This window comes from Mchenga conophoros, linkage group LG16 (genome assembly GCF_057382185.1).
Source record: "Mchenga conophoros isolate Kocher_MC1m ecotype Shallow Benthic linkage group LG16, M_conophoros_male_GT1.1, whole genome shotgun sequence".
Lineage (NCBI taxonomy): Eukaryota > Metazoa > Chordata > Actinopteri > Cichliformes > Cichlidae > Mchenga > Mchenga conophoros.
The window spans coordinates 19,058,633-19,072,072 of record NC_140541.1 but is presented as its reverse complement, the minus strand read 5'-3'; the positions used below and the strand labels follow the sequence as shown (position 1 = coordinate 19,072,072).

The window sequence follows — 13,440 nt, the reverse complement described above, 5'->3', positions numbered from 1 at the left end:
TTTTCACACACATCATCAAACAAGCTTTTATTAGAGTGTGAGTTCTTTAATCTATCACATTTAATGTGAGAAATGGAAGGGGGCTTTTATGCACACTTGGGTATATTTAATTTTATTTTACAAACATGTCCAAACTTCAAAATAATGAGGTCAGTAATCTCTGTGAGCCAAGAGTTCAGGCTTCAGACTGGCCAAACGCGTTTTGTTTTGTTTTTCACTTTTAACTCTGTGTGACGTCAGTGAGAGCGGATATCCCTAATATGGTCATCTCAAGCATACACGCCTGACTGTGAGCACACAATCCCCACCTACCTGCTGTTTGCAAGGGGTAACCAATCAGAAGCAACTTGCCTTAAAGAGAGAGGGAAATAAGCTAAAATAGCTTCTTTAAGACAGTGGATGGTAGTAGTATTAGACATAAAATTATAATTTTGAGCTGTGAATCACAGAGCAACCTTAGAGTCCAAGAATTAAAAAAAAAAAAATCAGAGATATGGCACTTTATTTTTTGTCCTGTCTCCTTCTGCTCTCTTTTCTTTCCCCTCCTCTTACCACCAACCAATCGCAGCAGATGGCTGCCCCTCCCTGAGCTTGGTTCATTATGAGGTTTCTTCCTGTTAAAAAGGAATTTTTCCTTCCCACTGTTGCTATGTGCTTGAGTCGTGTGATTGTTAGGGGTTCTTTCTAATATTGTAGGATTTATCTTACTATATAAAGCACCTTCAGGGAAATGTTGTTGTAATTTAGTCCAATATAAGTAAAACTGAATTGAATTATTAGGTGCTATTAAGCCTCCAAATGCCTTTTCTATCACTGATCTAAAACTGCAAGTAGAAAATATTTATGGTTAACTTACAGAGTGAACCACTGAATAGTATTTTATAAAATTAGATATAACTGGAGCCACAAAGCTTTTGTACTTATGACTCTGCAAACACATCATTTTAAAAGTCTACAATCAAGAGTTCATGAATGTAAATACAGAAGATCTTACAACAAGGTGCAGACAGCTGGTTACGCTAATGAATATGGGGCTAGATTAGACTTTGGCAGCAAGCATTTAAAGGCGCTTGCACAGTTCTGATGAACTTGTAGCAGAATGATGAGCAGAGACAAGTATGGAGGAGGAGAGAGACTGCTCATCATCCAAAGCATCTGTCAAACACAGTGGAGGCAGTGTTATCGCATGGCTGCAAAGGCAACCCAGGAGTTTCTCAAGGCCAAGCAGAAAAGCAAGGAAGGTCAAGCAGAACATCTCAGTGGATTCTAGACTTTATTCAACTATTAAGAACAATGTGCATCATCCAAACACTTAACGAACCTAAATGTGACAGATATAAAATTACGCATGCACATACCGCACTGCTGACACTTTTATTTATGATCTTGTTTGCATGTAGAATAGTATAATATTTGGTACTCTTAGTTTAGCGAAGGCAGGACTTTTGATCTTTGTTTGTTTGCTTTAAGTTTATGTTCAAAGCATTGCATGTTTCACCAGAATATAAAATAATTCAGTAAAAGTAAAGGTAAAGTAAAATAAACATTAAAAGGTTGTAGTTAGTAAACCGTTACAAATTTTGTCTGAACTTCTGTATATTTGTAAAGTTGAGTGTTAATGAAATCATTTATGATTGGAAACGAGTATTGATGTGTATTGTTGTGGCCGTTTTCTCTGCTCTGTTCCCTTTTGGAAGCTGAAATATTCCCCCGCAGAGAGCTCTTGTTTCTTTCTCGTCCCCTTAATAAGTCACATCCATTCTGTCTTAACAGTTGAAAATAATATCACATAAACAATGGCTGCTTACAGCAACACAGCTCAGCACTTAGTAATGTTAGCCGTTCATTGTGTTTGTGATTCACAAGTCAAAATGTCTGCTGTGAACCAGCTCTGTTTACCTGATAGGGTTTAAATTATATTAACCTTTAAGCTGAGCCGCTCTGCTCTTTCATCACCACTGGAGAGCTGCAGAAACAGTGCAACATGGAAACTTGGGCACAAGTTTGCTCCTGTTTCAGTTTCCTAATGATGAACATTTTATAAGAAGTCGAGCTGAATCCAAGTTGTTTCCTAGCAACAATACTCTGATGAGATGTTCTATAGTAACCATCATGATCTGTCTTTAGTGTTTTGTCTCCTATAGCTGAAACAGAAGCTGTTTCTGTAGTATGTTTTTTGCAAGATCTGACTTGACGTTTACTTGACAGTCTTCTAGAGCTAATGATTGCTCTGTTTCATAACACGTGTACATGCACGCACTGCAGAAAAGCTGAGAGAGTACAGAGCTCCTGCAGGACTAATTGGTGTTTAATTTTCTGTCTAAGACAAGCATGAGGTTTGGATAGAAACCCTGTGTAGTGTGTAGTGCAGCAGAGCGAGTCCACACATGAAGGTGTCAAAACTCTCCTTGTCTCGACAGGGAACAGGAAAGAGGGGCGTGCAGTGAAACGACTGTGAGAGGATCTCCAGAGCAGTAATTATATGTGGGTTCAGGTGACCGTCTTGGCTTTGGTTGATTCGTTTAACACTTTGTTGTGCTGGTTACCACCAGTAATTTTGTCTTAGGACTGTCTCTGGATTTAGTCCGATGAGTTTAACTGTTGTTTACAGGCAAGAGCTGCTTTCTGATCCAGCTCAAGACAAGAATTGTGCCTAGTGTAAACACAAAGTAGTGTTGCAGGAATTTAGTCAACATCAAGGTAGCAAAGAATAACTGAACTTGAGCCATATGCTGAATGTAAAATTTGAATCAGTGAATTATTACAAATAAATAAGAAAGATTTCTACATAATTTTTATGCATCCTGATAAAATTTGGGCTTTTGATGATTTCTTTGAGCTGCAAGTTTAACCCCCAGGGTGCTTTAGGGGTTCGGTTTGTAGGGTTTGATTACGGGTTTTGAGAAAACATTTGGACTTGCTCCACTGACAAAAGGCAGGAGACTGGAGACCAATTAACGGGGTTCAGCTGACAGCAGGAGGGAACAGAGAGAGAACAGATTATTACTGATCGGGGCATGGAGGTGAAGACAATCTGGCAACGTGTGCTGCACACGCCCACTTAATGTGGGGCTGCTGTCCAAGTGTGAGGAGAAGAATTGAGGTCTTTGACTCTGCCCTGAGGCAGACCTGCACTCCCGAGGAAAAAGTAAAAAGCAGTTTTAACAGCCCAGAGTATGCTACTATCACCTGCCACCATGCTTGACAGCTGTTCTTAGGTTTGAAAGCCTCACCTTTACTCCTCCAAGCATACCTTTTCTAACATCTGAAACTCCTTGTAAGCACTGTAAGCAGACTTGTGGGTAATTTTTGCAGAATGTTTTTCCCAAAGAAGAAAAACATGTGCATTAAAAAATTAATTATTGTCACTCAAATGCTGTCCTATCTTAACAATAACATTTGTCTTATTATTCTAAGCTGAGTGGCCACAAATTACTCATTTTACTCTGCAGCAGGCAGCAGTTTCTAATGAAGGTGCTCTGAAAACTCCACTGTAAAAACTCTGTTCAGCATCAGATAACAGACACAGCTGGTTGATGTAATGGAGCATGTCTGAAGAGCCTTAAAACAGAAATATGTGTGCATATTTAACTTAAGCCCAATTGAATGATGTTTTTGTCTTAAAAACAACACTCACACATCAAAATGCTTTCTCTATTATCTATTATCTTTTTCTATTAACTACACTGTGATCAACACAAGTTTTCTCCTATTTCTGTGTGACATGTTTCAGTACTTCATTGTACACTTTTTGCTGCAAACGTAATATGTTTTGACAAATATGAAATATTCTGAAATAACTGACTCATAAAAAAGCTGTTTTCAGTATTTTATATACATTCATCAGAACAGGTGGAAGACTGGAGCCTAGATATACATTAGAAAATTATACAGTATTCAATTCAAGGCTCTATAATAAATACATAAACACTCTGATTAGGGTTAAGACAATAGGAAGATACCATCACCAGTTACTTTTAGGTACATTTGCTAATGACTGTCTTCATGGCATTCCTCAGAGATTTTGATCCACATTGACATGATGGCATCTCACAGTTTGTTAGCTATACATCCATCCAAGTGACTCCTGAGTATAGCAGCGTAATTAGATACACTGAAACCTGGAAATATATGTGTCCATTGAACATAATCATGTTATCTTAAACGTTCATTTGTTTCAACAGCTGCAGCTTTTGAGCTTCTTTGGAACCTACTGTGTCGTACCTCCATATCATCATTATTATTATTATTAAGATATGTCATTCTCAGTGTGTTTTCTTTATAAATATCAATGTCACTCATGTGCAAAATAAGCAAATTCGCAAAACAGTTAAGTCATGTCAAGTCTATGTGTTCACATTTTGGCTTCAGTGCCCTCAAGCTAAGGTTTAAGCTAAGGTTGTCAAGAAGCGCTGTGTGGAAGGCAGGAGCCAGACCCAAAATGCAGGCGCTCAGGCACAAGGTTTAAACACAAAGAACTCAGCTTTATTTGCTGGCAGGGGAAGTCATACAAAACTAAACTGGGGAAAATATGAACTACAACTTACAGAGAGGAACATGAGGAAACACACAGCTTGAGGGACAACACGACACTGACGCAGAGAAACACAGGGTTTAAATACACTGGGAAGTAACGAGGGGAATGAGACACAGAAGGAGAGCACAGCTGGGAGAAATCAGAACTGATGAGACAAGGAAGCAAAGCAGAACACATTCACATAAGACACAGACCTTCAAAGTAAAACAGGAAGTATAACACGGAGACGCGAACTTGACACGGTGGAGACAGCAACTAAGAAACACAGAGACTTACACGGAACAGAGGGGGCACAGAGAAACATGAAGGGCAGGGGATCAAAACTAGAAACCATAGAATAAATCACACGAGTACAAAATACAAAAATCACAAAGAACTAAAAACGCTGGTTCAGGAGACCCAGGATCCTGACAAAGGTAGTGCCAAATACACCACTTTAGTGTTGTTCTACACAGAGCACCACATGGATATCAATACGCACATGAAAATAGTTCTTGACAAAACTTAGATTGCAGTATAAATGGCTTGACTGCCTTGGACAGTGTAAGGGTTTTTGAAAAGTGCTTAGACACACTTGTTATGTGTTTTCAGAGCATAAAGAATAACTCAGACGAAGCTCGTGTTTAGCTGAGATTTCTGTGGGTGTGGCTTCACCGTGGGCGTGGTCACTGAAGGTCTAGGTATTGAGGCAGGACATCGTTCCAGAACTGCTGAGAGTCCTCAGCTTTCGCCCCCCCTGCAGCTCTCTGCCTGGTCCTCGGTGCTGGTTTGGGTGCTTCTTTCTGTTTGCTGCTTCTGTCTGGTGGCGGTTTCTGTCGCTTCTCTTTTTTTTTCTTTGCTAATTTTGCTTGGTCCTCCTCTTCCTCATTCTCCTCCTCCTCTTCTTCATTTTCATCTCCTTCTTCCTCTTCCTCAATTCCCTCTTCTTCTGCCTCCTCCTCCTCCTGGTTCTCATTTCCCTTTTCCTTATTCTCTTCATCCCTTTCTTCTTCATCACCCTCTTCCTCACTATCCTCATCTTCATCATCAGTTTCCTCATCATTACCTTTCATGTCTTTCCTTTTTCCTCTTAGCCTTGTCTGTTTTTGCTGTTCTTCCTCTTCTTCCCCTTCCTCCTCACCTTCCCCCTCCTCCCCCTCCTCCTCCTCCCCTTCATCACTCTCTAACAGATTTTTTTTAGCAGGCTCCATGCTTTTATTTTTTCCTTTTGATTTCTCCTCTTCCTCACTTTCATTCTCTTCCTCAGCTTCTTCTTCTTCATCCCCTGTATCCTCCTTCTCTTCCTCAGCTTCTGTTTCTTCGTCCCCTGTATCCTCCTCCTTCTCTTCCTCTTCTTCCTCAGCTTCTATGTCTTCGTCCCCTGTATCCTCCTCCTCTTCTTCCTCTTCCTCTTCTGCAGACTCTTCCTCCTCCTCACTCTCTTCTTTGTCCTCATCCTCTCCATCTTCTGTCTCAGCTTCCCCATCACCTACGGACTCACTTTCTTCCCTTTCCTCACCTCCTTCTTCCTCTTCTTCTTCATCACTTTTTTCATCTTGGAGTTCCTCTTCATCAGCCTCGCTATCTTCTTCTTCCTCTCCCTTATCACTGTCTTGCTCTCCTTCACTCTTATCTGCCTCTTCATCTTCAACCGAGTCCTTCTCCTCATCCTCATTTTCTGTGGAGGCATCATTTTGTTCCTCAGTTTCGCCCTCTTCATCTTCATCATTTTCTTCTTCTTCAGTTTTGGCAGATTCTGCAGTGTCTCCTTCCTCTCCGTCCTCCTCCCCCTCTGACTCTCGGTTCGTGCTCTCATCGCTCTCTGATTCATCACCGCTTTTCTTCTCTTCATCCTCACTCTCCTTCTCTTTATCCTCTTTACTCTCTTCATCACTGGACTCTTCATTTTCACCTTCCTCCTCTTCCTCCTCAGCTCCTTCACTCCCATCAGAGTCACTCAATCCATCACTTGTCTTCTTAGTGCTTTCTTCCTCTCCTTCAGTTTCAGCAGCATTAGTTTTATCACTTCCTTCATCTTCATCACTCCTGCTTGTTTTCTCGTCACCCTCTTCTTCCTCAGATACATTATCTTCCTCTCCCTCTCCCGTATTGCTCTCCTCTCCTGTTTCTTTGTCACTACTACTCTCACATTCTTCCCTTTTATCTTCACTGTCACTTCCACTCTCGACATCTTCATCTTCATTCTTTCCCCCATCCTCAGAATCCTCATCCTCTCCAGATGCCTTGTCGGATTTCTCCTCCACTTCTTTTTGTGAATCTTCCATGTGTTCACCCCTGATATGCTCAGACAGGCCCCCTTTCACTGCCTCCCCCTCTGATGGATCACAACTGCTGTCATCATTTTCTACTTCTTGGGATTCATTTACAGATTCCGATGGAACACCAGCTTGAGCATCTGTCTTCAGGCCATCCTCCGTTTCATTCGAGGAAGAAAAATGTGACAATGTGGAGCACAAGGATGGCTCCGTAACTGCACTCTGCTTCGTGAATTGTCTGACTTTACTGAGCGTTTTAGAGGGTGTCGAGGTGGCTTTGTCACTGTCAGACTGCACACTTGTCACTGCCTCACGAAGGACCTCAATAGCTGCACCTGCAATCCCAGCAACTGGAAGAAGTGACGCTGAATTACTGAGAATTTCTCCCCAATTTGTTTTTCCCCCATTCTTGCCCCAAGTGTCCTCTTCATCTGTTTCAGAAACACGGGAATCCATAACAACAGGCTTAGCGCCTCGCAGGGGTTTTGCAGCTCTAGGAGAATCCACCTCTGGGCTTTGAGGGGAAATTGGGTTACCTCTCACTTCTGTAGGTGTATCCTGCTGAGATGACGGCAGGCTGAAAGCTTCACTCTTTGGTTTAGCCTTCATCTTATTCTCAGAGTCAACATCCCCCTCACCTTTAACTCTGATTTCCTCTTCCTTGCCTCCTCCTCTTCGTTTTGTTTTTGCCCTCTGTTCAGCACCGGATTCCTTTGCCGTCTTTTTGTCCTTTATTTTTGACAATTTCTGCTCATCCACAGTTCCACCTTTCATCTTCAGAGTGGCGTCTTTGGCACAATTTAACTCATTTTCCTCACACTTTTCTTTGCTTTCACCTTCAATGAGGGGATTTTCTGCACATTTACTTTGATCCTTGACTGGTGTTGGTTTAAGCTCTTGCAATTTTCCCTTAACTTGCAATGGTGTTTTTCTGGAGACAGATTTCTTGGTTTCAGCCTTAAAAGGTGTTGTGTTTTCTTCCTGTGCTGCTGGCGATTTAGCATCCACTCCTGGTACAGATTTAACCTTGTGCTGATCTTTTGTTAGAGTCGATTTGACTCGCCGTGTCCCCCGACTCGCCACTTCAACAGGTTTGACGTCATCACTTCCCCTCTGAGTTGCTTCATTTTCCTTTACGCCATTTTCTGTGGATGCTAGACTGGCTGCTTGATTCACTTTACTGACCTTGATAGAAGGAGATTTCGGATCTAAAGATGATGATTTCTTTGTCTCCTTTTTTGGGGTCCTTGTCAAGCCTTTCTTCAGAGAGCTGTTATCCTCTTCATTCGGTTCATTACTTTCTCTCAAATCCTCAGTTTTCCTCGTCTTGTGCTTCACTTCAGTCACTCTCTCCTGTGCATCTGTCAGCGTCTGTTGTGTTTTTGTGCTATGCTCTGACGGTTTCCTCTTATCTTGCTGTGATGATTTAAAATGCGGGAGCTGCTTTTGAGCTTGCCTGTTTTCTGAAGGTTTGATGTTGCTGGACTCCTTGGTGATGTTCTCTTTGCTGTTTGAAGTCACTTTGTGATTTTTCTTTGTGCTCTTCAGAGGAGACACTTCTGTCTTCAAGGTGCTGGGGCCCTTCATAAGCTCTGTTGGCAAAACCTTAGGGGAGTTTCGGTCGGTCTTCTCGTTAGTCTGGATCTGTTGTGCAAATGGTTCTTCTTCCTTTACTGCATGTCTAAAAGCTCTGCCCTTTTTCTTTCCCTGTAACAAATCACATAAGGATTCAGAAAGATATAATACGAAAAAGAAAAGTAGATTAAAGAAGGAAAGCTGCACAAGCGGAGCGGCTGTCAGTATAACTGCATATGTAATTTGTTCAATGTTTTATGTGTTTTTAATGCTTTAAATATCATCTTACCTACCTACTGTACTTGCACCCTACTATTATAGACTACTAGAGGTATATTTCAGTGGTTTTCAAAGTGTAAATAGAATGTCAGGGCAGACTCGTATAATTAGTTGCACTGAAGACTTTAGTAGGTGTGCACGAATAATTAGTGTCAGCAGTTTGGTGAAATATATTCCCCTTCTCTTCCCGAGTTATGGCACTGACAAAAAGTGAATGAAAAAAAGTGTTTCTGCTGAAAATTATGATGTCACAGTGAACCCGCCTTTTGACCACCAATGACTGTAAAAGTTCTGTTAAATCTCAACGATTTCAATGTCAATTCATGCTAAATTACACATATATAGATTTCATTTGTAATACCAAGAATCAAGCATAACACCACAAAGTCAAGCTCGGATACAGTCCCAGTGGATTACCTGATGCCAGCATAAATCCACTGTCTGTGATGTCTTAGCTGAAACTTTTCTACATATTGAAGTAGAAAATCTTTCACAGGGTGTCACTGAGGTGCTATTTAATCACACAGCAGCCAGTCTGCCATTGTGAGGTGTTTAAAAACAAGTTCAGCACCTCATAAACCTTCTCTCCAAAATTGATTGTTTTCATTAAATACCTATGTATAATACAATATTTTATTCTCTTGATTACTGATTATTTTAGAAAACATACTGGCAGGGATAGCTCAGTAGGTAGAGTGGTGGTTCGACTCCACTGAACGGCTACCCTGAGGTACCCCTGAGCAAGGTACCGTCCCTACACACTGCTCCCCGGGCGCTACACTGGTGGCTGCCCACTGCTTCACTGGGTGAATGGGTTAAATGCAGAGGAACTATTTCCCTATGGGGACTAACACGCACACTTTACACTTTTACACTGTCTCAGACTGACGCTGAAAAACTAGTTCTAGGCGGGACTACTGTAATTCGTTATAATCAGGATGTTGTAAAAACTTCCTAAAAGGCCTTCGGTTAATCTAAAATGGTGCAGCAAGAGTACTGACAGGGACTAGAAAGCAACAGCATATCTCTCCTATTCTGGCTTCTCTTCATCTGGCTGCCTGTTAAATGCTGGATCGAATTTAAAATCTTTCTCCATGCATACAAGGTGTTGAATAATAAGGCCCCATCTTATCTTAATGACCTTATAGCACTGCATCACCCCAGCACAGTACTGCACTGCCAGACTGCAGGTTTACTTATGGTTCCTAAAGTATTTAAAAGTATAATGGGAAGCAGAGCCATCAGCTTTCAGGCCTCTCTTCTGTGGAACCAGCTTCCAGTTTGAATTCGGGAGACAGACACTATCTCTACTTTTAAGATTAGGCTTAAAACTTTCGTCTTTGATAAAGCATATATTTAGGGCTGGATCAGGTCACCGTGAATCCTCCCTTGGTTATGCTGCAATAGGTTTAGGCTGCTGGGGAATTCCCATGATGCATTGAGTTTCTCTTTTTCAGCCACCTTTCTCACCCACTATGCGTTTATACACTTCTCTGCAATCATTATATGATATATTAATAAGAAAACTAGAACGTTATGGTGTCAGAGGGGTAGTTTTAGATTGGGTCCGGAGTTATTTAAGTGACAGAAAGCAGTTTGTGAAAATAAATGGTGGTTGCTCCTTATGTATGGACATTGCTTGTGGTGTACCCCAAGGGTCAGTTTTGGGTCCAAAATTCTTCAACTTGTACATTAACGACATCTGTAAAGTGTCCAAAGTATTAAAAATGGTTCTCTTTGCTGACGATACAAACATTTTTTGCTCTGGTGATGATCTGCAGAATTTATTGGAGGATATGACTAATGAAATAAGTAAAGTGAAGTTCTGGCTTGATAAAAACAAATTATCATTAAATTTGAATAAATCTAAACTGATGTTATTTGGAAATAGTAGTTTAAATACAAATGCAAAGATTCAAATAAATGGTGTTGATATTGAAAGAGTCAGTGAAAATAAATTTCTGGGGGTAATAATAGATGAAAAACTTAAGTGGAGAGCTCACGTAAGATATATTCATTCCAAAGTATCACGAAGCATTGCAGTACTAAACAAGGCAAAACAGGTATTCGACAGAACATCACTTCATATTCTCTACTGTTCACTGGTTTCACCATACTTAAGCTATTGTGCAGAGGTCTGGGGCAATAACTATAAAACCACATTACATTCACTTTTTACTCTTCAAAAGAAAGCAATTCGAATCATCCACAATGCAGGTTATAGGGAACATACAAACTCACTATTTTTGCAGTCTGAAATATTGAAAATTGACGATATAGTGAAATTCCAAACAGCACAAATTCTATTCAAAGCAAAAAATAAAGAACTGCCAGGTAATATTCAGAGTATGTTTTTTTTGAAAGAAGGAAGTTATAATTTAAGGGGTTTTTGTAACTTCAAAACAATGAAGGTACGTACTACAAGAAAAGGCTTTTGTGTTTCTGTTCATGGAGTGAAACTATGGAACAAACTGAATATGGAATTAAAGCAATGTCCAAACATAAAACTGTTCAAAAAGAGTTATAAAAATATGATCTTCTCGATCTATAAAGAAAAAGAAAATATTTAAATTAAGTGAATGTCTCTATTTAAAAACAAACAAACAAAAAATTCATGATGTGATATTATAGTATATAGTATATCAGAAATCTGTTCACTATTTTTATTACAAATTATATCAGTAAGGAAGCTGACTAAATATTCACTGATAATTTATGGGACAGGGGTGGGATTAAATAAGTGTATACTTCTTCCCACTCCCTTTCAACATGTAAATTAATCAGAATGTTTTTTTGTATGTAATTTGTATAGTATTTTTTTTCTCTCTTATTTCTTTTCTAAATGTACTTGTATATTGTTCACATGTTGAAATAAATTACCAATCAATCAATCAATTAGTTATTAGTCATCTCTGGAACTCTGCCACTGCGCGTCTTTGTACCATCTTTCTCCCCTCACCTCCAACCGGTAGCGGCAGATGCCAGTCCCTCCCTGAGCCTGGCTCTGCTGGAGGTTTCTTCCTGTTAAAAGGGAGTTTCTCCTTCCCACTGTCACCAAAAAGCTTGCTCATAGGGGGTCATATGATATGTTTTCTCTGTTTTCTCTGTGTTATTGTAGGGTCTTTACCTTACAATATAAAACACCTTGAGGCAACTGTTGTTGTGATTTAGCATGATATAAATAAAATTGAAATTTCTCTCACACTTAAAACCCACACATGTGAGGACACACATACAGTACTGTGCAAACACAAATACACAAATTTACCCCTGCAGTGAGGACAGGATTGCTGGGGGGGGGCACCACATGTTGCAGTAACCCATAGCACACAGCAAAGTAGGAGACTCTTTCTCAACTTGCTTCATCACTGGTTGTGGAAACACTGATGAGATGTGGCAAGATTCCTGAGAACTTTTCCAAAGCACTGCATGTGTGTGTGTGTGTATCCGTGTGTGTGTTTGTGCATCTAGGGGCTGGAGCCCAAACAAATTTGTGTATCAGCAGAAGCTGTCCAAATATCTGAAACTGGCTGATGAAGATTCATTAGAGATATTCAATTTTATATTTTTCTTCATTGTTTTACCAAGTGGAAAATTTCTTTACACACACACACACACACACACACACACTTGCAAGAACACACACACATACAGTATACACAGCACGTATGCTGATGTATGCACATTTCCTGGAAAAAGTCAGAGTGTTCTACGTTGCTGCTTCCTGCCCTGCAGTGCATTTAATCCAAACCAGAGAGAAGAAGCCAGAAGAGGAAAATAACAGTCGTCTCACTCTACATTTAAGACTCTGTGGACTATACTGTATTTATCTGCTCTATCTAAGAGAAACCATCGCATAATGAGCCATCAAAAATGTCTTCTCTCACCATATATGGTGAAAAGACTTCTTTCTCCTCCACTTCTTCAGTGATTATTTGTCTCTTAACATTTCCTGAAATAACAGACAAAATTAGGTTAAACAGCTTAAACCCGCTCAAGCATCAGCTAAAAGCTGGCTATAACATTTATTGCCACTTGTTGAAACCATAGAATTCAAGTACCTGTTTGTGTTGGGGCAGAATGTTCTTCCTCCTTTAGATTTTTAATGAAAACATTACTGGGGGGTCTAGTCGGGGTGTAGGGCTCTTTAGGTGGCACAGGAGATGAGAATTTGTTACTTAGAGGCTTCTTAGTGGCTGCTGCTCGGTTTAGTCTAGGCTTTGCAGTCATTTTAGTAGCTACAGGACTGCTGGGGTTTAATTTTGTTATAGACTTTGGTAAAAGGAAAGGAGAGGGCACCTTTTTGCATTTAGACTTAGAAGAAGCAGACGTGGATGCTTTACTTTGAAGCGTGAATGATGATTGTGAATGTGGGGTTGATGCCTTAGAGGATAACAGTGGACTCTGAGGGGATATGGATCGAGATCTGGGGGAGAGAAGTGGGCTTCCTGTCACCTCTGATTTTGGTTTAGGGGATGATGAAGGGGTAGTAGCATCATTTGAAAGGGTTTTCAGAGTTAGGGAATTTCTGGATCTTTGCCGAGATGTGTTGAGAAAGTCAGAGTTAAGCCGTGGGAGGCTCTGAAACTTATCCCCAAACAACTCCACAGAACGAACCTGAAAAATAGGAAACGAGATTCTCGAGTTTAAGTTTGGAAATGTATCTATGGAGCGTCAGCAACCAGTGGCAGATTTGCAGTGTGGTGCAACACTGCCCCCTATTGATATAATACAGGTCATACAAGTTTTCCAAGGGGTTCTGCAAGCATGGGTTTCAAATGTTTAACGTTTTAT

At 40.4% G+C, this 13,440-nt stretch overlaps 1 protein-coding gene across 3 annotated transcripts in view; it reads right to left on the bottom strand.

Moving 5' to 3' along the window:
- Positions 1-3,817: 3,817 nt before the first annotated feature.
- The window catches only part of rpgra (retinitis pigmentosa GTPase regulator a), a 23,248-nt gene continuing 13,625 nt past the window's right edge, over positions 3,818-13,440 (bottom strand). For all 3 annotated transcript variants that reach the window (XM_085248965.1, XM_085248966.1, XM_085248967.1), the window contains 3 exons: positions 12,708-13,263; positions 12,534-12,598; positions 3,818-8,499 (listed from right to left, as the gene is read on the bottom strand). In XM_085248965.1, coding sequence (XP_085105091.1) covers positions 5,203-8,499; positions 12,534-12,598; positions 12,708-13,263 — 3,918 coding nt within the window. In that variant the 3' untranslated portion in view covers positions 3,818-5,202. The remainder of the gene's footprint in view (positions 8,500-12,533; positions 12,599-12,707; positions 13,264-13,440) is intronic.